Here is a 26,772-nt window from a genome sequence, read left to right as displayed (position 1 = left end):
CAGAATGACCCCAGCTCCTCCTTTGAGTATCTGTGAAATGTGACCACCTGGCACATCAATCCCTCTTTGCTGCCCATGAAATCTGGCTCTGCCTTAGGGCACTGGCACTCCAGTCAGGAGCCAGGAGTTTCCCTTGTCAAGCCTGGGAGTTTCCCAGATGTGTTCCCTTAACTCAGGCTCACATCAGCCCCTAAATCTGCAGCCCATGTGCATTTGAGCATTACCTCCAAGGTGTCTGCTATTTTCCTATCCCTTTCCTAGGCTTGATGTAAAAGGTTCCTCCAGCCCACAGTGTCTCAGAGCACTCTCCTCTCTGACCAGGCGCTCTGGAGCTCTTTGGAGCCACTCTGTCCCTTGGTGCCCCCAGACTCATTCTGTAGGTATGGAATATGGAAGTCTTTCCCTTGCTCAGGAGTCAGAATTCAGTCAAAATCATGGTTCCCTGTGATGATTGGCAACTTTACTTCAACCACTACGTCAACTCCAGTGTCTGTGTGCACAGAGGAGAAGAGTATGGTCAGGAGAGAGCAGGGTTTTGACCCTGAGGCTGCCTTTGGATCAGGAAGTATTGCCACAGCAGGAAACACTTGCTATGCAGTGCAGCCTGCCCTGGAAGCTGCATTCCCTGGTTCTCAAAAAGCACTTTAAACATTCTTTGTGCCCATGTGGTCCAGAATCCAGTCATAGAAGTGCTGAATGGAGGTGTAGACTCCAGGCCGCCTTACTCTGCCGCAGCTTTTTCCCCAGCTGGTCACTCCAACAACCCACCAGTAATCAGCATGACTGTCCTGGCACATGAGAGGACCACCGCTGTCACCCTGCAGCAGAGCACAGAGGATTAAGGTGGTGTTGGGTGGCCACTGTCATCACTGAGGCTGTCTGATTCTCTCTCACAGCAAGAACTGTATTCAGGTGCTTGAGCCTCCAGAAGCTTGGCTGTGAATGACTTGGGTTCTTGTAGGGTAGGGCTCTCTCTGTCATCTCTGCACAGGGCTCCTGGATGTGCAGAGGATGGATGTTTGGCACAAGGGGACCTCTGGGCTGCCAGGAACACTTTAACTGGGCTGTCTGGGCTTTTGGCACAAGGGGAGCCCTGGGCAGGCAGGGGTGGATGGGGAGTGTGTGGGAAGCCCCCAGATCAGCCAGGGGTGAGCTGGAGCTGGGAGAACGACTGAGTGGCCGGGCAGAGCAGGCCCTGGGCTGTGTTGGGGTGGTGCTGCTGGGGGGTGAGTGGCTCATGGCACACTCCTACCTGGCAGGAGTCGATCTTGCCCTCTGGGTATCCAGCACACAAGTTGTGGGTGTGGATTTTCCCTGAGTACCAGAAGGTGCTGTTGCACAGATGAATACTGATGAGGTGTACCTTGGCCTCCTGCAGTTTATCACTGGGGGTATTATCTGTGAGCACAGAAAGAAACGAACCCCCAGCAGCTCGTTGCCAGTTCTTCTCCTTTGTCTGTGGGGGATCGCCTTCCCTACTGCATGGCTTTGCCTTTGCAGAGGTACTGGGGGGGGTGCATGGCTTTGCCTTTGCAGAGGTACTGGGGCACTGTGACCCCGCTGCCAGCCTTTGGGGAGCAGGCCAGGCCCATCTCTGCAGAGGTGCATGTCCTGCATCCTGACTTTGGCCTCTGCTGTGGGGAAACCCAAGCCCTCTCCCCAGTATGCTAAGCTGGCTTTGGAGTCCCTCTTGGAAACTCACCTTTTGCAGTGGTGGCACCCCAGCCAGCAATCCAGCAGTTATGCTCCTGTGACACTGACACTCCTAAGATAGCATCAGCCACACAGGCCAGCTGGATGTAAGGGCTGCACTGGACAGGGTTGCTCAGTTCCAGCAAGGCAATGTCATTGCTCATGTCACGTCTCTGATAGTTTTCATGACGCAGTAACTTCTTAATTTGGCGGACTTGTGCCCCAGGGCCTGGCTGAGTCAACTGGGTGGCCCCAATCACCACATACACCAAGCTGGTGTTACTGGAAGGTAGATGGAGAGAGGGCTAAGAGGGAGCAGAGCCACAGTGCCACAGCAGCCCTGCAGTTGCCAGATCTCTGCATGGCAAGGCAGAGATGGGGCAGTGCTCTGGCAGGTGTGAGTGCCCTAGCACAACGTAGGCTGGGGGAATGTCAAGCTGGAGGCTGCTAGGAAGCCTTGGCATGAGCCCAGGCTTCTCCTGAGTACTGTGGCATCCTGGCCACCTGAGAGGAAAGGGGAAGGGAATAGCAGGTGGTGCTGCAGACAGGGCACCTGCTGGTGTTGTGGGGATGTCCCCATTTCCTGCCCGTTCTTACAAAATAAGGTCAAAGCAGTGGGCTGCTGTGAGGACCCACTCTGCCCTGATGAGAGACCCTCCACAGAAATGCTTTGTGCCTGGTATCCTTGGATGCTGGATGCTGACGATCCAGGGCCAAGCCCCTGGCTTGGCACCTGTGCCACCCACAATGCGTGTCACGCCGTCATCAGGAGGTATGGAGTCAGACACCATGGGTCGGAGCCCGCAGCTCCATCTGCAAGCAGAAAATAATTTCCGTGCTGTTTCATGGCCTGCTGTGGCTCAGGCTGAAGCTCAGCCCTCTGCCCTCCCCACAAGGGCTTGCATGCCCTGCAGGCCAGGGAAGCCCATGGGGTGTGCGTCTGTCCCTGCAGCACCTGGCTGCTGGCAAGGAGCTGAGGCTCCCCATGGTGGGTGGGAAGCTGTCCCCGGCCATGGGGGACAGGCGGGTCCCCTCCAGGGAAGGTCCCAGGTGTTGCCCTGGCTCCCTCCCAGGGCCTGGGGCCACTCACCTGCAGTTGTCCCATGTCCCCTGTGCCAGCCCAGCCACGGTGAGCAGGACGAGGAGGCCGAGCCAACTCATGGCTGCCAGAGGCACGTGTCAGCTGCAAGCACTGAGAGCTCCGTGCAGCAGCACAGCCACAGCCGCAGTGCCCGCAGCAGCCGCGCTGCCCGTGGTGAACTTGGTCCCAGGGCTGATGTCATGGAGAGGTGGGTTCCATGTTCTGGGCACTGTGGCTTCTATCAAGGGGGCCCAGTGAGGGAGGGGCAATATCAAATCAAGGAGCAATAGAATTGTCTGTGTTGGAAGGAAGCTTGGAGATCCTCTAGCTCCAACCCCCTGCCATGGGCATGGAGGGATAGCACTAGGGATCATGGGGAGGGTCTTGCACTAAACCACATTGTCAAGAGTGTCCAGAGCTTGGCTTGAGAGCAGTCCTTGAACAAACTCATGCCAGTGCCTCAATACCCTCACAATCTGTGATGTCATCTAAAGCTACCCTCTGTCACTGTAGAGCCCCTGTCCCTTGTCCTCTCAGGACCTGCCCCTGTAACAAGGCTCTCTGTTGCTTTCTTTAGGCCCCTCTTCTTGCAGGATGAGGCTGTGCAGCCCCCGGGGCAGGCAGTGGCTGAGGAATCCACTGGGGGCAGGGAGCTGGGTGTGCAGCTGCAGTGCCAGCTGCAGATTGAGCTCTGGCTGGCAGGAGCCCAGGACCAGAGGCTGTGAACTGCCCATGCTTTGCATTACAGAGGGCACAGGGAGCTGTGGCTCTGGCCAGGATTTCAATGGACAATAAGCACTGCAGGAGGAGCTGGTGGCTCTTTATGGAATGTGACATCTGCGAGTCTGCTGGGGAATCCTGAGTTTGGATGGGTTGGAAACCTGCTCTGAGTGGTGAGAGTGGTGTGGGTAGGGAATCAAATGGGGCAACCATTGGCTCATTGGAGTCACCTGTGCCTCTGGAATGGTCACAGAGGGGAGTTTCCTCAGCACTTTGGCAGCCCAGATGGGACCATAGAGAAGTACCCTTGGAGCTTCCCTCCTCTAAACATTCAACTGTTGTCAGCAAGTGAGTTCACCAGGAATCTTTACAGTAGGAAGGAGCAAAATGGGGAGTGTTACAATTCTATGCACAGATTCTGTGTAAATTATAGAGGTGTATTTGAGCTTCTCTGTTGTTGAGGCATCTGGGGCAGATTTGGTGAAATCACTGGTAGAGGGTGAAGAAGGCCTGCAAAGCATGATCAGTGTAAATTGGCCACAGAGGAGTTGTGGAGGCCCACATAAGGTGTGAGGTGGGGGGCCTGAGTCTCTGCTAGGACACTTGAGTCTCTGCTCAAAGGCTTTTGGAGACAGAGGGAGAGCCTTATGTCCCTTCTGCCACACAATGGTTGCTAGGGTCCCTGGGCACACACAGAAGGGGGTGGAAGTCCCTTTTTGGCATGAAAAAGGAGTTTGATGTCCCTCATGGTTTTTGACATGATGGGAAAGATCCCTTTTGTAGATCAGAGGGTGCCTGTGGCTGAAGTTGTGCAACACTTACAGAAATTGTTATGGGCAGCAGAATTTTGCCATGACAGTGCAATAAAGTTCTGCCAGGGCAATTGGGTGACTCTAAGCAGTCTCCTCACTGGGCAGGGTAATGGCCTTCTGTAGCCTTGAGTGGCACTCTTGCACTCAGTGCCTTTAGTGAGTAGACAGCCTGTGACTTAAGACAAGGTGGCAGGGACCAGTACAGATGTGGGGTGGTTGCTCTCAGCACAGCCCAGGTTGATTAACACAGAGGGAAGAATGCCACCCACTGTGAGACAGGACTCCATTGGCCTGGATGCCAAGAGAATGTACTTCACACATGTCTTCCCCAAGGCATTCCAGGATCCTCTACCATTTCCCCACCGCAGGCCCCAGTATTAAAGTTTGATTGAAAGGGTTTAAAATTAGGTCCAAATTTGTACAGTTTGTAGATGATTTGTTAATTAGGGAGTGGAGAAGTATTCTTGCACATCCTGTGGTGATTCCATGCAATACTCAGGCAAACAAGCACATCAAGATGCAGTTTGTGTCTGTGCATCAGGGATCACAACTTTAAGAGATGACCCTGATGTGAGAAGAATGATGTACAGAACTCTATGATATCAAAAAGCTAATTAAGTACTTTATTATACTATTTTATACTAAAACTATATTACACTAAAACTATATTACACTGTATTACTAACTAACAAGAACTATTACTAACTAATTAGAAAAACCATGACTTTCTACCGAGAGTCCTGACACAGCTCTGATCTAATTGGTTAATCTATCCAAAATACCATCACCAGTATCTCATTAAGAAATCACCTTGAGTAAACAATCTCTGTAACACATTCTACATGTGCAAAACATAAGAGCAGCAAATGAGATAAGAATTGTTTTGATTCTCTTTTCTCTACTTGTCTTACAGCTTCTCTCAGGAAAAATCCTGAGAAAGCTAAGTATCTCTCTGTTCAGAGAACATGTAAATACCACACAGGAGGTGGAATTGCACTGAAAAGACGGTTCCCTGGGAACAAAGGTAACTTTATTTCAACAACTAAATCAACTCCAGTGTCTGTGTGCACAGAGGAGAGGAGTGTGATCAGGACAGAACAGGGGTTTGACCCTGAGGCTGCCTTTGGATCAGCAGGCATTGCCCCAGCAGGGTAGACTTGCTGTGCACTGCAGTACACCCTTGATGCTGCCCATCCTGGTGCTCAAGAAGCATTTTCAATTATCTCTGGGCTGATGTGGGCCAGAATCCAGTCATAGAAGTAAAGAGTGGATGTGTAGATTCCAGGTCGCTTTGCTCTGGCACAGCCTCTTCCCCAGCTGGTCACTCCAACAATCCAGAAGAAGTCACTGTTTTCGTCTTGGCACATGAGAGGACCACCACTGTCACCCTACAGCAGAGTAGAGAGTATTCTCAGCTGGTTTTAGGTGGCCCCTGCCAGCACTGGGGCTGTCTCCTTCCCTCCCACAGCCTTTGCCAGAGCTGCACCCAGGCACTTGAGCCTCCAGAAATCTGTGAATAGCTTGGCGTCTTGTAGGGTAGGGCTCTCTTTGTCCTCTCTGCACAGAGCTTCTGGATGTGCAGAGGATGGACATTAAGCAACTGGACCTCTGGGCTACCAGGAGCACTTTAGCTGGGCTTTCTGGACTTTCTGGCAAATGGGAGCCCTGGGCAGGCAGGTGGATGTGGGAAGCCCTCACAGCAGTCCGTGGGGCAACTGGGGCTGGGAGGGTGACTGAGTGGAGAGGCAAAGCAGGCCCTGGGCTGTGTTGGCTCATGGCACACTCCTACCTGGCAGGTGTCGATCTTGCCCTGTGGGTATCCAGCACACAAGTTGTGGGTGTGGACTACCCCTGCATACCAGCCACTGCTGTTGCAGAGCTGGACATCGATGAGCTGGACCTTGGCCTCCTGGAGGATATCACTTGAGGTTTGAGCTGTAAGCAGAGAAAGGAATGATCCCCCTGTAGCTCGTTACCCATTCTGCTCCACTGCTTTAGGGGGATCCCTTTTCCTAAGGTTTGGCTTTGCCTCTGCAGAGGCACTGGGGCACTGTGTCCCTGCTTTTGGGGAACAGACCAGGCCTGTCTCTGCAGAGGTGTAGAGCCTGGCTTTGGCCTCTGCTATGAGGGGAAGCCCAAACTCTCTCCCCAGTGTGCTGAGCTGGCCCAGAAGTTGCTCTTGGAACTCACATCTTGCAGCAGTGGCACCCCAGCCAGCCACCCAGCAGTTCTGCAGCTCTGACAGGCTTAGGGCAGGGTCAGCCACACAGGCCAGCTGGACATAGGGGTTGCAGTCAACAGGCTTGCTCAGCTGCAGCAAAGCAATGTCGTTACTTTTGTCACTTGGATTATAGTGCTCATGACGCACTAACTTCTTAATCCGTCGCAGTTGTGCTCCATGTCCTGGCTTAGTCAATTGGGTGGCCCCAATCACTAGATAAACCATGCCAATTTTCCTGGAAAGTAGATGGAGAGAGGTCTGAGAGGGAGCAGAGCCACAGTGCCACAGCAGCCCAGCAGTTGTGAGGCCTCTGCTTGCAAGGCAGAGATGGGGCAGTGCTCTGGCAGGTGTGAGTGCCCTTGCACAACTTAGGCTGGGGGAATGTCAGGCTGGAGGCTGCTAGGAAGTCTTGGCATGAGCCCAGGCTTCTCCTGAGCAGTGTGGCATCCTGGCCACCTGAGAGGAAAGGGGATGAGAGCAGCAGGTGATGCTGCTGACAGGGCACCTGCTGGAGTTGTGGGGATGTCCCCATATCCGGCATGACTTTACCTGATGGGGTCAAAGCAGTGGGCTGCTGTGAGGACCCACTCTGCAGTGATGAGGGACCCTCCACACAGGTGTCTTGTGCCTGGTATTGCAGGATGCTTAAGGCTGACGATCCAGGGCCAGGCTCCTAGCTTGGCATCTGCACCACCGACAACACGTGTCGTGCCGTTGTCATTATCCATGTACTCATACTCATACACCATGGGTCGGAGCCCACATATCCCTCTGCAAGCAGAAAGTCATTTCTGTGCTGTTTCATGGCCTGCTGTGGCTCAGGCTGAAGCTCAGCCCTCTGCCCTCCCCACAAGGGCTTGCACGCCCTGCAGGCCAGGGAAGCCCATGGGGTGTGCGTCTGTCCCTGCAGCACCTGGCTGCTGGCAAGGAGCTGAGGCTCCCCATGGTGGGTGGGAAGCTGTCCCCGGCCATGGGGGACAGGCGGGTCCCCTCCAGGGAAGGTCCCAGGTGTTGCCCTGGCTCCTCCCAGGGCCTGGGGCCACTCACCCGCAGTTGTCCCATGTCCCCTGTGCCAGCCCAGCCACGGTGAGCAGGACGAGGAGGCCGAGCCAACTCATGGCTGCCAGAGGCACGTGTCAGCTGCAAGCACTGAGAGCTCCGTGCAGCAGCACAGCCACAGCCGCAGTGCCCGCAGCAGCCGCGCTGCCCGTGGAGCCCTCGGCCCCGGGGCTGATGTCACAGAGAGGTGGGTTCCATGTTCTGGGCTCTCTGGGGATCTGTGTCATGGAACCCACTGGGGGAGGGGCAACATCTACTTGGTGAGCCATGAAATGGTTTGGAAGGGACCTTGGTGATGATCTCGCTCCAACCCCACTGCCTTGGGCAAGGAGGGATGGCCTGCAGTAGACTCACCCTGGCTCATAAGCTGTCCTTAAACACTTTGAGGGGTGTGGCATCCACACGTGCTCTGGATGGCCCATGACTTTGCCTCAGTACTGTCACAATCAAGATTTCCTTCTTATGATCCCAACTGAAGCTACCCTCAGTCACTGTAGAGCCCCTGTCCCTTGTCCTCTCAGGACCTGCCCCTGTAACAAGGCTCTCTGCTGCTTTCTTTAGGTCCCTCTTCTTGCAGGATGAGGCTGTGCAGCCCCCGGGGCAGGCAGTGGCTGAGGAATCCACTGGGGGCAGGGAGCTGGGTGTGCAGCTGCAGTGCCAGCTGCAGATTGAGCTCTGGCTGGCAGGAGCCCAGGACCAGAGGCTGTGAACTGCCCATGCTTTGCATTACAGAGGGCACAGGGAGCTGTGGCACTGGCCAGGATTTCAATGGACACTGAGCACTGCAGGAGGAGCCGGTGGCTCTTTATGGAATGTGACATCTGCGAGTCTGCTGGGGAATCCTGAGTTTGGATGGGTTGGAAACCTGCTCTGAGTGGTGAGAGTGGTGTGGGTAGGGAATCAAATGGGGCAACCATTGGCTCATTGGAGTCACCTGTGCCTCTGGAATGGTCACAGAGGGGAGTTTCCTCAGCACTTTGGCAGCCCAGATGGGACCTTAGGGCAGCACTGCTGGAGCATTTGTCAACAGTCTTGGTGTTGCAGGTGGTGTTGGCCCACACACCTTGGCCTTCCATGGCATTCCTGGTGTGCTTTCCTTCTGTTCCTGCCAGGTTCCCCTCCCCAGAATGACCCCAGCTCTTCCTTTGAGTATCTGTGAAGTGTGACCGCCTGGCACATCAATACCCTTTATTACCTGTGAAATCTGGCTCTGCCTTAGAGCACTGGCACTCCAGTCAGGAGTCAGGAGTTTCCCGTGTCATGCTTGGGATTTTCCCAGATCTGTTTCCTTATCCCAGGTTGATACCAGGCCCTAATCAGCAGTCCAAATGCATTTGAGCACCACCCTCAAGGTATATTATTTCCTATCCCTTTTCTTTGGCTTAATGTATCAAGTTCCTGCAGCCCATGCTGGCTCAGAGAACTTTCCACCCTGACCAGGCACTCTGGCTGAGTAGTGGCTCTTGGAGCCACTCTGTGCTTTTGTGCCCGGCAGGTCTGCCCTCAGGCTCATTCTGCAGTTGCCAATTTTGGCAGTCCTTTCTTTGCCCAGGAGTTGGAATTGCACTGAAAGGTGGTTCCCTGTGACCATGGACAACTTTACTTCAACACATAAGTCATCTCCAATGTCTGCATGCACACAGAGAGCAGTGTGGTCAGAGCAAAATTTTCACCCTGAGGCTGCTTTTGGATCAGCAGGCATTGCTCCAGCAGAAAACCATTGCTGTGCACTGGAGCATGCCCTGGATCCTGCCCATCCTGCTGCTCAGGAAGCACTTCCAAATGGGCTCAGCCCCATCTGGGCCAGAATCCAGTCATAGAAGTACTGAGTGGAGGTGTAGACTCCAGGAAGTTTTGCTCTGGCGCAGCCTCTTCCCCAGCTGGTCACTCCGACAACCCACCAGGAGTCTGCATCGTTGTCTTGGCACATGAGAGGACCACCGCTGTCACCCTGCAGCAGAGCAGAGGATCAAGGTGGTATTGGGTTGCCCCTGTCAGCACACGGGCTGTCTCCTTCCCTCTCACAGCCCTTGCCAGAACTGTATTCAAGTGCTTGAGCCTCCAGAAGCTTGGCTGTGAATGACCTGGGGTCCTGTAAATCAGCGCTCTCTCTTCTCTGCACAGGGCTCCTGGATGTGCAGAGGATGGATGTTTGGCACCTGGACCTCTGGGCTGCCAGGAGTACTAGCTGTGCTGTCTGGGCTTTTGGCACAAGGGCAGGCAGGGGTGGATGGGGAGTGTGTGGGAAGCCCCCAGATCAGCTGGGAATGACCTGGGGCTGGGAGGGCGACTGAGTGGCTGGGCAGAGCAGGCCCTGGGCTGTGTTGGAGTGGTGCTGCTGGGGGGTGAGTGGCTCATGGCACACTCCTACCTGGCAGGTGTCAATATTGCCCTCTGGGTAACCAGCACACAAGTTGTGGGTGTGGATTTCCCCTGAGTACCAGCCACTGCTGTTGCAGAGCTGGACATCGATGAGCTGGACCTTGGCCTCCTGGAGGTGATCACTTGAGTCTTCATCTGTGACCAGAGAAAGGAATGAGTCCCCAGCAGCTCCTTGCCAGTTCTCCCCCTCCCCTGTCTGAAGGGAATACCCTTCCCTTGGTAGCTTTGCCTCTGCAGAGGTACTGGGGCACTGTGACCCCGCTGCCAGCCTTTGGGGAGCGGGCCAGACCCATCTCTGCAGAGGTGTATGTTCTGCAGCCTGCCTTTGGCTTCTGCTGTGTGGAAGCTGGGAAACCCGCTCCCCAGTGTCCTGAGTTTGCTCTCTAGGCCGGGGTCCCTCTTGGGAACTCACTTCCTTCTGTGGTGGCACCCCAGCCAGCAATCCAGCAGTTGTGCAGGGCTGAGACTATTAGGGTGGGGTCAGCCACACAGGCCAGCTGGATGTAAGGGCTGCACTGGACAGGCTCATTCAGTTCCAGCAAGGCAATATCATTACTTATATCACTTCTCTTATAGTTTTCATGACGATGAAGCTTCTTAATCTTGCGCACTTCTGCCCCAGCACCTGGCTGAGTCAACTGGGTGGCCCCAATCACCACGTTCAGGATGCTAATTTGCCTGGAAGGTAGATGGAGAGAGGGCTGAGAGGGAGCAGAGCCACAGTGCCACAGCAGCCCTGCACTTGCCAGACCTCTGCATGGCAAGGCAGAGAGGGAGCAGTGCTCTGGCAGGTGTGAGTGCCCTCACATGCCTTGGGGAATGTCAAGCTGGAGGCTGCTAGGAAGCCTTGGCATGAGCCCAGGCTTCTCCTGAGCAGTGTGGCAGCCTGGCTGCCTGAGAGGAAAGAGGATGGGAACAGCAGGTGGTGCTGCTGACAGGGCACCTGCTGGAGTTGTGGGGATGTCCCCATTCTCTGCTCCTCCTTACTTGATGCTGTCAAAGCAGTGGGCTGCTGTGAGGACCCATTCTGCACCAATGAGGGACCCTCCACACCAGTGTTCCAGGCCTGGTACCCAGGGGTGCTGGATGCTGACGATCCAGGGCCAAGCCCCTGGCTTGGCACCTGTGCCACCCACAATGCGTGTCACGCCGTCATCAGGAGGTATGGAGTCAGACACCATGGGTCGGAGCCCACAGCTCCATCTGCAAGCAGAAAGTCATTTCCATGCTGTTTCGTGGCCTGCTGTGGCTCAGGCTGAAGCTCAGCCCTCTGCCCTCCCCACAAGGGCTTGCACGCCCTGCAGGCCAGGGAAGCCCATGGGGTGTGCGTCTGTCCCTGCAGCACCTGGCTGCTGGCAAGGAGCTGAGGCTCCCCATGGTGGGTGGGAAGCTGTCCCCGGCCATGGGGGACAGGCGGGTCCCCTCCAGGGAAGGCCCCAGGTGTTTCCCTGGCTCCTCCCAGGGCCTGGGGCCACTCACCCGCAGTTGTCCCATGTCCCCTGTGCCAGCCCAGCCACGGTGAGCAGGACGAGGAGGCCGAGCCAACTCATGGCTGCCAGAGGCACGTGTCAGCTGCAAGCACTGAGAGCTCCGTGCAGCAGCACAGCCACAGCCGCAGTGCCCGCAGCAGCCGCGCTGCCCGTGGAGCCCTCGGCCCCGGGGCTGATGTCACAGAGAGGTGGGTTCCATGTTCTGGGCTCTCTGGGGATCTGTGGCTCAGGGGTCATGGAGGGAGGAACAACATTGAATCAAGAAACCATAGAATGATTTGGGGTTGAAGGGATCTTGGAGATCCCCCTGCCATTGGGAGAGAGGGATTCCTTGCAGTAGATTTTGCTGCTCAGAAACTTGTTCGCAAGAACTTTCAGTGATGGAGCATCCAAAGCTGCTCTGGGCAATCCATGTTCGTGTCTCAGCAACCTCACAGTCAAGAATTTGTTCCTAATATCTAGTCTAAACCTACTCTCTCTCCTTTTGAATACTTTCCCCTTTGTAATTTCTTGTGTTGAACCCAAACAAATCATTAATTGCATTTCCTATAGTGTAAATCTGTATATAGCCTAATTATCTATTTTTGTAAACTGCATGAAGGCCTTTGTTCAGCAGCATGTATTCCAATGCAAATTATTATTCTTACTGGAAATGTATGGTGAGTTTTAGCTATTAAGTGTTTATCTGAATGTCTTTAGGAACTTAAAATTATGTCAGATGTTTTCCAAAGTAGTTTTGTTTTCTGTAGCCATCCATATATGTATAATGAATCATTAAAAATTAGGATCTATTGAACAAATACATGAAGGGTTATTGCGTAGCCAAAATGTTAATATGAGTTTATCTGTACTCGAGAATGCCTTGAAATATCAGGTTATTTGCTGAGTATTCATTGCCTTATTTTACGCTTTCATTGGTATCTTGGTAGTTCGTAACTTGACTTCTTCATGTACAGCAAACCAGGCAGGGATATGACAGTCTTACACTGTTCACTACTCTCTAATGAGGAAAATTTTCATAAAGTGATGAAAGCTTCATTAAAGAATGACAAACTATGTTGTTAATTTAGTTTCTTGCATACTCTTTATTAATTCAGTTGACATTACTAGTGACTGTGCATATGACAATTCTAAAATGTCAGTAAATAGTTTAAATTTTCTTAGAGCATCTGCAACTTTACCAGCCTTGTGTCTCAACTTTTCCCACACTCTGACATTGTTTTTGAAGAGTATCCTTCCTATTACTCCACATCACATAATTCTATGCTTGATCGGAAAAACAGGATTGAACAACTCTCTATTGGACAACCACAGGATTTTTCATCTGCTTAAATTCAAGTCTAACCTGTGTATTGCCTGAGGAGCCACAGGTTTGAAATGGAAACACAAAATGTTCCTGTAGTTGCCAGGGGCAAAATTACTGAGCCCTGATTACTTGTCCTGGGTACAGGGGAAAAGACAGATGTTGTTTTTAGTGCTCTTTAATTCAATACCACCTACCTCATTGTGGGGTTGTGGTATCAGCAGGAAATCTGGGGTGCTGGAAGAAGAAAGCTCCTTATCTTTTTTCCAGGCTCGTGGAAGGGGCTGGGACTGCATGGCTGTTCAGCACCCAGATAAAGCCACCATGGCCACCATAGAGTCCCATTGCTGCCACCTCAGGTATATCTTATATAGAATGAATTATTCATTATGACATATTATTACATGAAAGATCTTAACCAGTATAAAAGTTAAAACTACTAGTAGTGTATAGTATAGGGTAGTATAGTGCACTATATCAAAGCAATTATATTAAAGGTAGGAAAAAGAAACAATGCCAGGCTCTCTCTCTTCAGGAAGTGTTTGTGTTTGTTCCATGCTGAATATTCTCTTGTAGGCCTCTTTTATGCTCTCTTTTATTGATACTGTATTTATAACAAGCTTTTCAGTAAAATTGTGACTCCTGCTAGTGTTTTGTTGCTTGTTGGAAGAGGGTGGAGGAGGAGATGCAGTTCAGTGGGGTTAACTTTCCCACTGGGTTTTAAACCAGTACATCACTAAAACAAAGTAGAACAGCTGAAGACATTAAAAAGTTGTCAGGGTAAATTAAAGCCAGTTTCTTTGCATATCTCACAAGGGATTTTCTGGAGTTTATAACCTATTACAATCTGTGCTTTTAGGACTATCCAACCGGAGCCCACTTTGGCATGAAACTTCTCTTAGTAAAAAAGGTATTTAAAGACTATGTAGAAGACCTAGACTACAAACCAAACTTGCAGAAATAACTTTCTCAGTTATTTCTACTTTTCTTAGTTATGTCTGCTTTTAGCTACATAAGACACACATTGCTATCACATAAAAGAGCCCTGTGAGAAAACAAGAAAGAGTTCTTATATACATATATGTGTGTGTGTGTGTGTGTATGTATGTGTGTGTGTGTGTACGCATATAAAGGCTAGTCAAGTAAGATCCATTAAAAATTCATCAAGTCTTACACTTAGGGGAATTTGTATTTTCTCCGGGTCCAGAAAACATCCCTTGGTGTTCTTCCCATACATTCTTTTTATTCCTTACCTGAAGAAGAGGTTTTGGAGGCTGCAGGTCAGCTGTCAGCCATGTACCAATTGCACTCCACAGCAAATCTCAATCATCATAATTGCTGCTGTCATTCAGATGCTGCAGAGTCCAGAGAAGGAATAGAAATGGGTTGACATGAAATCTAAATAAAAGCTTTTTATTTGCAAGAGCAATCAAGACTGAAAGAAACTCTGTTTTCACTAACTATAAAAGGTGTTTTCTATTTATCAGAGTAACATGGGGGGTTTGGGCTGTGCTGGTTCAATATTAGGTCTAGATGGTAAAATCCAGCTGAGGGAGTTGGGGTTGTTTAGCTAGAAAAAGGGATGTTCAGCGATGATCTCATAGCTCTCTATAGCTACTTCAGAGGCGCTGTGGGAAGGTGGGCGATGGCACTGTTTTCCCAGGCAGCTAGCGACAGGATAAGATTAAAGGGCCTCAAGCAGCGGCAGGGGAAGCTTAGGTCGGACGCTGAGAGGAAATTCTTCAGGGAAAGCGCGATTAAACTCGGCACTCCGGAGCCCTGCGGGGCGGTGCGGAGGCGCTGCGGGCGGAGCGCCAAGGCACCGCCCTCCCTCCGTGCCGCGCATGCGCGGGGCCGCGCCGGGCCGCGGGAAGCGGCCGAGCCTTTCCGGGTTGGGGTGGCGGCCGCGGCTCCGGCTCCGCCGGCACCGGGAGCATGTCCTGCAGCCTCGTCCCCTTCGCCCACTTCCAGGACCTGGAGTTGGCCCGCGACTTCCTGAGCCCGCAGCGCCGCCCGGGCAGCGCCGCGGCCGGCAAGGAGAGCGGTGAGTGCGGCCCCCGTCCGGCGCGGGGCTGTGGCCGCGGGCCCGGCGCTCGCTCCGGGGTGGCCGCGAGCCCGCGGCGCTCCTGGGGCGCGGGGCGGGAGTCTCGCCGCGGCTGCCGCGCCGCCACCGCAGAGTCAGACTTTCCTGGCCCCCACGAGTCCCAGCTGCGCAGCTGTCGCTCCTCATCCCGTAGTGTGGAGGTGAAGTGCTTTGGCCACTGACCCTGCGTGCCCCAAACTTTAAAAGTTTGTAGGTTTCTTGCTGGGAGCGCAGCTGTCTGAAGACGCTCTCCTAAAGACAACGCACGCTGTGCGTGCAAGGTTTTCTAGGATTGCAGAACGTGCTGAAAGTGTACTAAAGGTTTAGCTTGGCAGCTTAAATTAAAAGACAACAAATATTAAAGCATTATCAGTCTGAAGCTGTGGACCAGGTTTCTGCAGTGTGAGGCAGTGCAGGCTGAGCTGCTTGACAAGGAAGCTGCGTTCTCAACAGATCCATGCCCAGGATAGAAACCACAGGAAATAGAAACACCGTTTCTTGTATTTGTTACGCATCCTGTGAAAACTGCACAGTGTGTGTGTATAGGTGTAAACCCCCCAAAATAGACAAACTGTATTTGGCTGATGTTTTTTGGTTTCTGACAGCAGTAGGGAAGGAAAGTGTTTGAAGATGCTTGTAAAAATCCTCACAGCTGTGGACAGAGCTTTAAGAGAAAACATCGAGGTACTTATTTTAAAAGTTTAAAATGGCTGTGAGGGAATTAGAAGAGGGGAAATTATAGGATGGTTTGTGTTTGAAGTGACCTTTAAAGTTAATCTAGTCTAAACCTGCTGTGGGCAGGGACACTTCACCAGGCCAGGTTGCTCAAATGCCCATCTGAACACTTTCAGAGATCACATCAAAGAAGCATCCACAGCTTCTCTGAGCAACCTGTTCTAGTGCCTCATCTTCTTTATTATATAAAAAAATTCTTCCTAATATACAGTATAAATTCATTCCCTGTTTAAAGTCATTGCTCCTTATCCAGTAACTACAGGTCTTGTTAAAAAGATGACACAACAGTTTTTAAAAACCTTTAAAAGTACATTATATGTTCAGCTAGTTAATTTTGCCACTAAAACTTCTGTGTGCAAAACTTTTGGTAGAAAAACAGTTTCCTGCTGCTGCTTGTTTTGTAACTCTATAATAGTGTTTGAAAAATGCATAACAAGTTCCACATGGCTTTTCTCTGGTATCATCTGTATCTAAAGGAGAGATTCTGGAAGCAGAAGGCTTCTGTTAGTATGTCTTGAATTCTGAAGATAACTCAAAGTATTGGAATGTGTTTGTGTTTCTAAAAGTGGGCGTTGAAAGAAATCAAAATATTTTTCTCTTATTTGATGGTACATGAGAGGTGTTTGTGTAAAGTAACTTGGATATTTTATTGGAGTGGATTTATCAAATGGTAGCCATAAAGAGAAATATTTAGTATGTTGTAAAATGACCAAAATAATAGAAGTAAAGAAGATGCATAGCTGCTGTTCCATTTTAATGAGTTGGCTGTCTTCTGGACTATTTTTATATTTGCTTATTCAGTCATTGAGGCAGAAGTGAGTGTTTTTCAAAATAATGCTCATTTAGATTCATTGAAATCTTTTGGATTTTTGCCTGTCATTTTTTGCCACTACAGATGTTTCATGGTTGAGGATAAATAATTATAAATATCAGCAAGTGAGAGTTCCCAAAGTGGTTTTGACATAAAGATGTAACTTAGTGATTTTTGAAGCAAAAATTCTTGATGCATTTGTATTTGACAAGGGAGAAGTGCTGCTCAAATTTGCCAGGGTATCTTAAATTAGAAGTGAATAAATTGTTTTTTTATCAGGGAATGCTTTGCTAAAATCTCTTCTGTTGACTGAAGAGTAGTTTCATAAGGTTGCATGTTTAAGAACTTGGATTTTAGTCTGTTTTTAGATTTTTTTACTCTATAGGGAAAAAAATAAATTCTAGGGTTTTTATGCTAGTAAGTTCAACAAAGATGTTAATTTGCTCTGAAATCAAACTTTAGTTCTCAAACTGTGGTTGTTTTTATGCAAACAATTATATAAATACCAGCAAGCACCTGCCAAAACTCTTAAGTATTTTTTTTTTATCTGAGGATGAGAACCTTTCATATACTTTCTCTTTTTTAAGGCTATGCTTCATTTGTGTGAAAACTCATGCTAGTCTTTAAAGGTTGCAGTTTAAAATTATAGCTACCTTAGGGAAATAAATATATATTAAATATTTTTATTTAACAGAGAACATTCTAGTTAACAAATTATTTTAGTAATAACTTAATATTTCAAGTATTTAATAGAGTTTTCAAGAACTCCTGTCAGGTTTTGGATAACAAATGTTTTTGAAAAGGCGCCTTTGAAATCTTCAAGGTGTGGGGTTTAGGGTTTATAGTGGAGGCTGTAGGCCTTGTCTTTCTTTGTTTCTTAGTTATAGAGCAAAGAAGTTTCTAATGCTGTTTTAACTTGGGCCATATTTTAGTTCTAACAGAACTAACCAAAGTGTTTTCTGTGAGTGTATTTGCTGCAATAAAATTTAGGGTTACTGTTATAAAAGCATTTTTGCAGTAACAAATAAAGAGAATTTTCTTGCTTCAGAAAATGCAGGCAGTATATATTTCTAAATCACAATGTGATACTGTGACTTTAGTCCAGTTTTTAAATCAGATGTCTTTAATTTGTGTAAAAACCTGTAACTTGTCATCTTGTATTTAAAGCAGTATATGTTGTTTATATAAAATTTAATCGAGGTTGTCAACTTCAAATTTTACTTGAAATGCTTAGCAAAGTTTTGCATATATTAAAAATACAGGTGTAGGTAAATAAAAAAAAATCAGGATTTTTATTCCAAGGGGACTTGATTTTTTTTCCCCCTTTTTTTGTACAGGTAAGCATTTAAACACATTCTACAGTAGAACAAGATGAAGGGAAGTTTCTATCAACTACAACTTCACTTAAGTTTTTCCTGTAGCCTAACAGGTTGTCTTGTTTGTGCCAAGGATACACTTGCTTGGTAAACTGGGAGGGAAAGAAAGCTGTCCTCTTCCTCTGAGCCTTGTGTGAAGTCATTTCTGCAGGTGCCTGTTTCCTGCTCTCTCAGTGGACACTGGAAGGGTTTGTGTGCTTTGTGTTTGTGTTATGCAGTCATCTGTTAAAATTGCCACTGATGCCATGCTGGAATAATGTAAGAAATGTTCATAGACTGCTTGAGCTGACCATTGATCTGCCATGAAGCAAAATATAGCTACTCTTAATTGTCCATATTAGAATAGAATAACAGGTGTTGCATTGGATCTTGGCTCACATGCTTTAAGTAAATAAACCTGGTGTTACAGAGTGAGCTGGTTAAAGATGCTTCATATGGAGTTGCTATATCTTTATTCTTTAAGAAAAAAATGTTATGAATGCTTTTTCATATTTTAATGAGGAAGACTTAAACAAGCATGAGAATTTAAGATTCTTGGGAAGAGTAATGAGGCACAAGTCCTCTGTGGAGCCTGAGCCTAGTGGTGTCTAAGTGGCTCTGAAAACAGCTGTTCTAACTGTGCAAATACTGGGAATAGGAAATGTTTGCACCACATTTAATTTGACATCTTGCTGTGTTGAAGAGGTTTTGGGCTGCTGTTGGCTGGATCAGGAAACAGCTCTAACAGTTAACTCTCTTGTAAAGCTGTCTTAAATAAAGGCATGCATAGGAAGGAAAAGATCCATCTTATCTGCAATATATGATAAAACTTTGCAGGCATGACAGAATTTTAGCATTCAGAAATTAATGATGTTTACCTGAACCGAGCAGAAAGTAGAGCAAGACAGGTAGAATTTCCTATAATCTTTATAAATTTAAGATTTTGACTACAATTTAATTAGAACAATGGGTGTCTCTCTTCTTCTAATACACTCAGAGCTTGAACTGTGTTTTCAAACATTTTATAGGCTTGATGACAGCAATTCAGTGTCATAACCAGCAGGGACTGCTGCTAGATAAACTGTGGGGGTATTAAGATGACTCAGAAAAATCAGTACTTTTTTGATGCGCAGATATTTTTAGTTCCCAGCTGTCTTTATCTCTCATTACCTAAATAAAATTAATAAGGAAAAAAAGCCAACAAACCCAAACTTGACCATGAGAGTTCCCAAGCAATGATATCTCCATTTATGATAGTGAGTTTGTTCTTATTCAGGGGAAGGAAAAAAATGATCCCCTGACCTGAGGGCTTCCTCAGGGCTACAAGGTGTCACTTTACTGCTTCTTTTTGCAGTAGAAATGATGGCTTAAGCCTGTCAGAGAAACTCCTTTCCAAAATCCTGCCTTGTTACATTGACAGCAGCCTGAGAAGTGCTTTTCAGCCCAGTTCCTCTGAACAACATCTTTAGACTTGTACACTTTGCTTTATCTGGATCAGCTGACTTAGTTCACAAATGCGGAAGGCCAGGCTTTTTATTTCAGAGTTGTCTACAAGGTTACAAAGAAAAAAATACATTATAAAATGAAATTCTAGATTCCATTTAGCATTAGGGGTGTTGTTAACTGCTTCCATATCAATCTTATTGAATCAGTTATATTCCTATTGAATACTCCTCTTACAAGCTCTTTTTCGTTGCCTCTTTAATCAGATCATCCCTTTCCAGCTTGTAGTATTTACATTTAGTATTTCTTTCTTTCAGTTTTCCTGTAAAGGGTCATTAAAATAGGCACTCTGTATGAATTGGGTTGCATTTGTAGCAGTCAATACGTCTCAGACGTGGGGAAGAGTAAATGATATGCTCTCAGCATATATAAGAGAATGCTGTCAGAGTACTTCATCCAAATTATCTTCTCACCTGAGTTTTTGCTGCTGTAACACCTCCTTTACAGCACAGCCTTCATTCTTTCTTGCTCTAACTTAAGGCATTGCTTGGATCTGAGGAATAGTTTGGAATACTGCATTTTGTATGTAATGTGTTTCATTGTTTCCTATGGATTTTGTTTTTTTTTTCCCTCCAGTATTTCAAATTTTGGGGTTAAGTTATAACTGTAAGCCATGGAACTTTGCACTGTTACTTAAAAACTATATATATAGTACCTGGATTATTTTTAATTTGGTCATTTTTTACTTTGTCAAAAGCAATTCTGACCTCTTTAAGGAAGAAAAAATGCTGAAGTGGTTATTTTTGTGATTAGGAGACTTAGTTGTGCTTTTGGGTTTTTTTTCCCCCACTTAAGGATGCCCAAAGTGAGAAGAAAGAACAAATATAAAACTAGTTTCCAGAGAGGCTTCCTTGTAATGTTAGCAAAATAATCTTATGTATTTGTCAGTCCTCACATTGGAGGAGCTTTGGGAATAAATGCTCTATGATTCCTGAGCAGCAAGAGGATTCTAAGCTGTTTCTAAAATTCCTTGGCCAGAAGAGAAAAGAAACTGCTTCTATTTCTTTTGTAATTATGCAATCCAGTGGTATCAGAATTGCAGTAAACATGCATGAAGAAAACCTGCAACTCTCGCAGTTAAGCAATCATTTCTTGCACTATTACCTAGTAATGTTTTATGTTCCTAAAGCGTGGATGGGGCTTCATTGCATGTGTCCAAGCACAGCCCCCAGTAACCTCCTGCATGGATTTGGAATGTAAATGTGAGGGCAGGAAGAAAAGACTTCAACTGCCTGCCCCAGGTCATGGTGCTGCTCTGGAAGGAAGGGCACAGGCAGTTCTCTGTGCTCAGATGTCTATTCTGTAATTTGGGAAGTCAGTAAAAATGTCTTTCATATTGAATTTGACCTGTTAAATGCCAGTTAGACCTCGGTGGTCTAGATCTGTTCCTATTTTTTTCTATCTCCTCCGTTCTTGTCTTTTAAATAAAACATGCTTATAGGTAAAGTTGTTCTTGTTATGTTTAATGACAAATATGTTTAAATGAATTCTCTTATGCATTAACACCAGTGTTGCACATGTGCAGCATTTAAACCAGCTCTTAAATTTCAAATGTGCTGATGCTATATGCTTCAAATTAAAGAATTAAGTGGTTCATGTAAATCCAGTAGATGAACTTTTATTTTTGCAATCTCTGTAGTAAAGCAAATTCTGGAATATTGCTGCTGCTTTATCCAAGTAAGGAGAACTGTTTATAAGACATCTGCTACTAGTCAGAGATAGAGTTGAATGGAAATAGAGATTTGTGCAGGAAAGTTTGATTGATTTTTTTTTTTTTTTTTTTTTTTTTTTTTTTTTTTTCCTGAAGAGGGACTGGAAAAAGTGATTGTATTGCAACTGTTTAGGTCTTGCTTAGGTATTAGTTACTAGATAATGTGTTACTAGATAATTCCACAGTTGCTAGTTCTGGTCTGTAATGTTACTAAAGGAAATGTTGGGGGATTTTTAAAAATCTTTATGGTAGGGGATTTTTTAAAATCTTCATTGTAACAGAACTTGGACCCTGTGGACTTGGACTTTGACTTGACCAATTCCATCAAGTGCTGGTGGGTGGGAAAGGCTGTGCAAGCTGGCAGCCTCCATGGAATGGTTTTTAATTCTTTGGCACAGGTGAATAACTAGTGCTTTGAGTTACTTTGATAGTATCTCCTCTGTCCAATGTTCCAGGAATTGCTGTCAATTGTTTAATGCCTTGCTTCACTATTCATTGCCTAGGTGAAACATCAAAATAATAAGGATGGTGTGAATAAGAAAACAATTTTAATTTCATTTCTTCTTAAAATAAGAAACAATGTGTGGAAGAAAGGCAAGATGGATGCAAGCCTTGAGAAATACATATGATGGCACATCCTGGGATGGTCTATCCAATGAGGAGGGTGGATATGAAGGAGCAGGCTTGTAAATGCTTGTAAGCTGGAGAGGGTGCTGGCTTTGCAGGGCAGGCCACACGCAGTTCCAAAAGATCTCTGCATTTTCGTCAGTGGAATGGTGACTCACCATTACATCATTTTCCCATCTTTTTTCATTTATCTAGTATCATCCCAGCATGATGACAACTACCACAAAATTGTGGCTATTCACAGAGGCAGCAAGAATCCTCACAGCTGCAGTTTTATGTTGTGGGTGTTCAGTCTCAGAATTGAAGTGGCTGAGGTTTTTTGGGAAGGTTGGTCTGCTCTGTGCTGCAGGGAAGACATTGGCCCCAGCTGTGTTTCTTAGATATGGTTCTGTTTGTCTCTGGACCATTCTTTCCTCCACAAATTTTATAGGAAGGGGATTTTTAAAAAATCATTTTAGATAATAAAATGCAAACAGAAGTAGAATTTTATTAGCGATCTCAATCTAAACATTGAAGTTAGCTACTGTTTTAATCTTGTGGTTACTATATTTAACAGTATTTGCCATAATTTTCCTTTGTATGTTTGTACACTGCAAAAATTTTCAATCTCAAATGCAAGATGAGACTGTGACCCTTGGAAGCTTGTTGCTTATATAGTGATGTCTGAAATAGCTGTGCAGTTATAGTTGCATTGCTGATGATGCAGTAAAACTGCTTGGCTTGCCCATTTTGCAGATGGTACAGACCTTTCCATTTTACAGAGGTAGAATGAAGTGGGCATTTTGTCTTCTACATCCTCCTAAAATACCTTCTTGACAGCATTGGGGAAAAGTTTGTCTAAAATGAATTTTTTTTTCAAAGATTTTTGTCTTCATTAGCCATGCAGAAGATTTAAAATAACTATACAGAGAGATTACAGATTTCTGTTTTGTTGTTCACTCTTTCCTTGTGTGATGGTAACAGAACTACAAGTTTTTAGACCAAATAAAATTGTTCTTGATACAAACCTTCCTGTCTGTACTGTTTGGCCATCCAAAATGGCAGAATCTTGCTTGCTTAGAACTAAATTTAAACTCGTTTGAGACAATATGCTTAAACTTCTTCTTAAGATCAAATTTGCCATGACAACAGTTAATGGAAAAACTTGAAAGAAATCCTTGTAAAATTCTTGGAGTCAATGTTACTGCTTCAGATTTCACTCTGGTGTATGCTTGGATGGAAGCAGTCCTTGGCTTTTCTACTGAACTATGATGTTTGTTGATTTATTGAGGGTCCCAGGGGTGTTAGTATCTGAGAATTGTACATCTGCTACTACTAAATGCCTGTGGCTTTTCAATTTATTCCAAATTCTGTATTTTTAGGTGAAAAAAAGAACTTCCACATTCATTCTTACAACTAAAGAAGTAGGCCTGTCTCTATTAATCTCTGTTTTCTCAGGTGTTTGTGGTATTTTTTGAGTTTGTGGTTACTCTGAAGTTTCTGAATGACATAATTGAAACTGATCAATGTCTCATTAGTTTTCCTCTCTGTTGTCATGCAAAGATGTGAATGACTAAGATCATTGTGCTCATTTTCTCATCAGAGGCCAAACTTTCAGCTTTTGTTTTTCTGGTGGGATCTGCGTTATTCTGGGCTGTGATGTTTTGTGGTCACAGATAAACTTCCCTGTACCATTGTTCCCTTTTGTATCTTGGGTACACCTCCTGTTAGTACTCTTCCTTAGTGCCAGAAATGGAAGTAAATAAAATACAGAAAAATAAGACACTTCAGGGTGCTTTCAGCAGAACTCGTTTAGTATCTGTCATAAAAAAAAGTTTTAATGCATTAGTGGGGAAATGTTCACTTTGTTGTGTATGCTGTATTCCTGTGACGAGTCTTTTTTTCACTTAAAGCAGGCAAATCAACAAGCTGGGAAGATGGTGGCTGGGGAGCCTGGGATGAAGCAGAATTACAAGAACCTGTAAGTTCATATGTATATGTGTGTGTATACATATATATATATATATATATATATATATTGCTAACTTCCCTATTATAGAAGACTTTTCCATTAGTTTGTGTGTGTGGTGTTTTGGTTTTTTCTTCCTATGTAACTGTTACCTGGGCAAGAAAGGTCTAGACTTGTGTTTGAAATGTGACTGCTTGTTTGTCCCTTGTTCTGTAGTTTTTTTTTCTAAATATAACTTGGAAGTTACCTATTGTGATAATTGCTGAAATGCTTGTGTTCTGTAGGGCTTTTCTCACCAAAGTATACACACATGTTCCTGTGCAGCTGTACCCTGGAGGCATCCTTTTTGTGCTGTAGCTAGTCAGAAACAGTAGGGCATGGCAGTGAATCATGAATTAATATAAATCAAAAAAATCCTAAAGAATGAATTACTGGAGTTAGAAAGATGATAGATATCTTCCTAAGGATCACTAGTGCTCCTTTTATGCTGTGATGTGTGGATGGTGCTGCAGGAGGGTTTAAGCTACCTATGTGGGATGGAGCAGCACAGTTGCTCTTTAAAAGGGAAGAACATTGCTCTGCACAACTTGTTCAACTGAGAGTAGCAGGGCTGGTCTGTTAATTGTTTATAAGGCTGAGCCTTCCAACTACCAGCTGACTTGATGAGATGTCAGTGAGGCTGCTTGTAGAAATCCTTTGTACCTGAAAGAATCCTCTCAACATAATTACTTGATTAATTCCCTCTAAGAGCTCTGAAGAATCCAGACCTCACCTTACTAGCAAACCAGTTCTCTGCCATCTTTTTCTCAGTGTGTAGGAAGGATGCCCAAGCTGTTGGACAGTGTCCTTGTGACTATTCAGCAGAGAAACAGATTTTTCAGCTAAGGTGACAGACAAATTGAAATGAGCATGACGTCTCCGTCTCCCAGGGATGAATCACTGACACTGTCAGGAATGACTGGGTATAAAACCTTTTAAATAGGATGGGTACTCAGCTGCACTCTAATTGTCATGAAATGAGTGTGTTTCTCAAGCCACATCTTTGTTAGATGAACTGTGAAATTTATAACTTGCTGAATGAATGAGTGGAACAAATACTTGGTTTTCTACTTTTGTTGTAATGTGATAGAACCAGCAAGAATTTCTAAATTGGAATAGTTGATTTTTGCACTCTTTTCTATAAGATGTCACACTTTTGTGCCAGGTGGTTCACATCATTCTTGCATCCTTACTTGCATGTTTTCCTCTGAAGTTACCAGTGATTCCAGGCCAAACTTCAGAAAGGGTTTGCTGTCATACACAGCAAAGAGGTTGTTATGTGTAGGAGCATTATAAATACAGGAGTCTGTGTGTCTGAACACACAGTAAAGTGAGTGGGTGAGAATTATTAGTAAAATATAACAATCAATTCCATTGTTAAATCTTTTTACTCTTGATTTGCATTTTAGCTGTGAAAGATTTTTTATTTCTTGGAATTACTTGTGCCCTGGACAAATATGTATTTCATGGAACAGCAATTTCTGAGAAGGCATTGAAAATTAAAAAAAATGTTCTGTTTTTTTATAAGATGTCCTTTTATGGATCTGATTAGTTGTTTTGTATGAATGATGATATCTTTTCTTAAATGCGGATTTTAATCATTCTGTCTTTCACCTTTAAGTTTATTTTGACAAGTTCCATGCTTTTCCTGTTTTAACTCTTAACTTGTCTTTGTAAGTAATATGAGATAGTCGTGTATTTTGTCTTCGAATTTCAAGTTCTTTGTTCATGCTTTCAGATAATTTTAAATTTTCGGCCTGGAATGCTGTTGCAATTCCTTCTAATCTTCTGACAATCCTTTAATTTTTGTTTATTTTTCCTCAGTCTGAAAATCATGACATTAAAAATTAGTACAAAGCTTTTTTTTGGCTTTTGCTTATGTGTTTTTGAACATGACACATTTATCTCTGCCATGAGGAGTTAAAATTGTCATAAGTATCTCAGATAATTTCATTGCCTTTTTGTAAAGTCTTGAAAACAGCAAGTAAATAGGGGAAAATAGTTGCTAAAAATTTGGCATCCATCAACAGACAAAAATCACATGAAAATAAGTTCTTTTACACAAATTAGGAGATTGTGTGGACGATAGTTAACAATTTTTGTAGTGTGCTAATGTCGACTTTATCATGGATACACAGCATATTTCTATGTGTACAGTGACCATTTTTGTGGTGCAAGAAAATAAATACAATGAGTAGCTGATTAAGAGCATGACATGCAAATTCTTCCTACAGTTTGATGTTTATTTTTCTGCTGGGAGTAAATGGGCAGATTTTCAAGTGGATGCAACTTCACTGTAACAGAATAAATGGAATGAATCAGAAAATGATCACACTGGAGTTGTGTTTTTTATTTGTGCATAGCTGCTTTGAGATATTAAGGATAGAGTAATATTTTGCAGAGCTAACAGAAGGTAGGATTGCATATAGAAGTGCAAATTGACTCTGTGGATAAGGGAAACGTGTTGCTGTGATGCGATTGGATAAGAAGATGGATCTGACTAACCAGGAGTATGAACTCTTGAGACTGCAGCAGTTCACTTCAAGGCTGTTGCTTCCTGACTTTGAACTATGATTAGCAGGAGTTACTTTGTTTGTGTCACAGTAAAATATTTGGCTTGTTGCCCCAAGGAACAAAGATATTTTTTTTTTCTCTTATACATGAAGATGGTATCTAAATTTTTACTTACCCATCTTGATACCTTTAAAACTTGGCACCATTTAGTTTGGAATTGTTTCATTGTGAAGTTACTTTGTGGAAAGGCACCAGATACCTGTTGCCATGTGAATACCAGTGTAATTACCTTCTTCATATGTGCATGTATTTGCTTAATGCTGGTCAGCATATGAGCTTGGATAAATTCTTCATTTTGAGTATGGATTGTAATGAGAATCACTAAAGAGTTTTGGAAACTGCCAGTCTCTCCACTTTCTAACCAATGATTTTAAAACTGTAGATCTCATTCTCCTGGTGTCTCTTTAAAAGGAAATGATTTTAAGTAGAGCTGGTGATGAGTACTTCTTTGTTTTCTGTTTTGTAAACACACAGAATTAGTGCAAGGCTGATGCATTTCTCAGAGCTTTTCATGCACATTGGAGCTGAAGTGATGTGGTCAGTAATAAAATGTTCATTCAGCTCTGCTATGGAGGGCAAGCCAGGTTGTTCTCATCAATCTTGCAAGTTCTGCTGTGTCTAAAAAT

The 26,772-nt window shown here is 45.5% G+C and overlaps 4 protein-coding genes across 7 annotated transcripts in view; 1 reads left to right on the top strand and 3 right to left on the bottom strand.

Annotated features, from left to right (window-relative positions):
• Positions 1-528: 528 nt before the first annotated feature.
• On the bottom strand, positions 529-2,483 carry LOC110483008 (acrosin-like). Its single transcript, XM_077782532.2, has 4 exons — positions 2,290-2,483; positions 1,703-1,974; positions 1,253-1,398; positions 529-818 (listed from the first exon to the last, which is right to left on the bottom strand). The coding sequence occupies exons 1-4, from the start codon at positions 2,481-2,483 to the stop codon at positions 645-647; spliced, it is 786 nt and encodes a 261-aa protein (XP_077638658.2). The 3' UTR covers positions 529-644.
• A 2,889-nt stretch (positions 2,484-5,372) lies between these two features.
• Positions 5,373-7,778, bottom strand: LOC110483013 (acrosin-like). Its single transcript, XM_021552646.3, has 5 exons — positions 7,574-7,778; positions 7,076-7,297; positions 6,496-6,761; positions 6,095-6,240; positions 5,373-5,693 (listed from the first exon to the last, which is right to left on the bottom strand). Exons 1-5 carry the CDS (start codon positions 7,642-7,644, stop codon positions 5,508-5,510), a joined length of 891 nt encoding a protein of 296 aa, XP_021408321.3. The 5' UTR covers positions 7,645-7,778; the 3' UTR covers positions 5,373-5,507.
• A 1,531-nt stretch (positions 7,779-9,309) lies between these two features.
• On the bottom strand, positions 9,310-11,651 carry LOC110483020 (acrosin-like). The gene is made up of 5 exons (XM_077782533.2): positions 11,447-11,651; positions 10,955-11,170; positions 10,380-10,645; positions 9,957-10,102; positions 9,310-9,536 (listed from the first exon to the last, which is right to left on the bottom strand). Exons 1-5 carry the CDS (start codon positions 11,515-11,517, stop codon positions 9,351-9,353), a joined length of 885 nt encoding a protein of 294 aa, XP_077638659.2. The 5' UTR covers positions 11,518-11,651; the 3' UTR covers positions 9,310-9,350.
• A 2,950-nt stretch (positions 11,652-14,601) lies between these two features.
• The window catches only part of RAB3GAP2 (RAB3 GTPase activating non-catalytic protein subunit 2), a 42,162-nt gene continuing 29,991 nt past the window's right edge, over positions 14,602-26,772 (top strand). For 2 of the 4 annotated variants that reach the window (XM_085576077.1, XM_077781867.2), the window contains exons 1-2: positions 14,602-14,804; positions 23,481-23,545. In XM_085576077.1, the coding sequence (XP_085432203.1) occupies positions 14,696-14,804; positions 23,481-23,545 (174 nt within the window). In that variant the 5' untranslated portion in view covers positions 14,602-14,695. Of the gene's footprint in view, positions 14,805-23,477; positions 23,546-26,772 lie in introns of all 4 variants that reach the window. The other 2 variants (XM_077781868.2, XM_031504241.3) reach the window with 1 other exon arrangement.

This window comes from Lonchura striata, chromosome 3 (genome assembly GCF_050655825.1).
Source record: "Lonchura striata isolate lonStrDom1 chromosome 3, ASM5065582v1, whole genome shotgun sequence".
NCBI lineage: Eukaryota > Metazoa > Chordata > Aves > Passeriformes > Estrildidae > Lonchura > Lonchura striata.
This window is presented reverse-complemented; position numbering and strand designations above follow the sequence as displayed.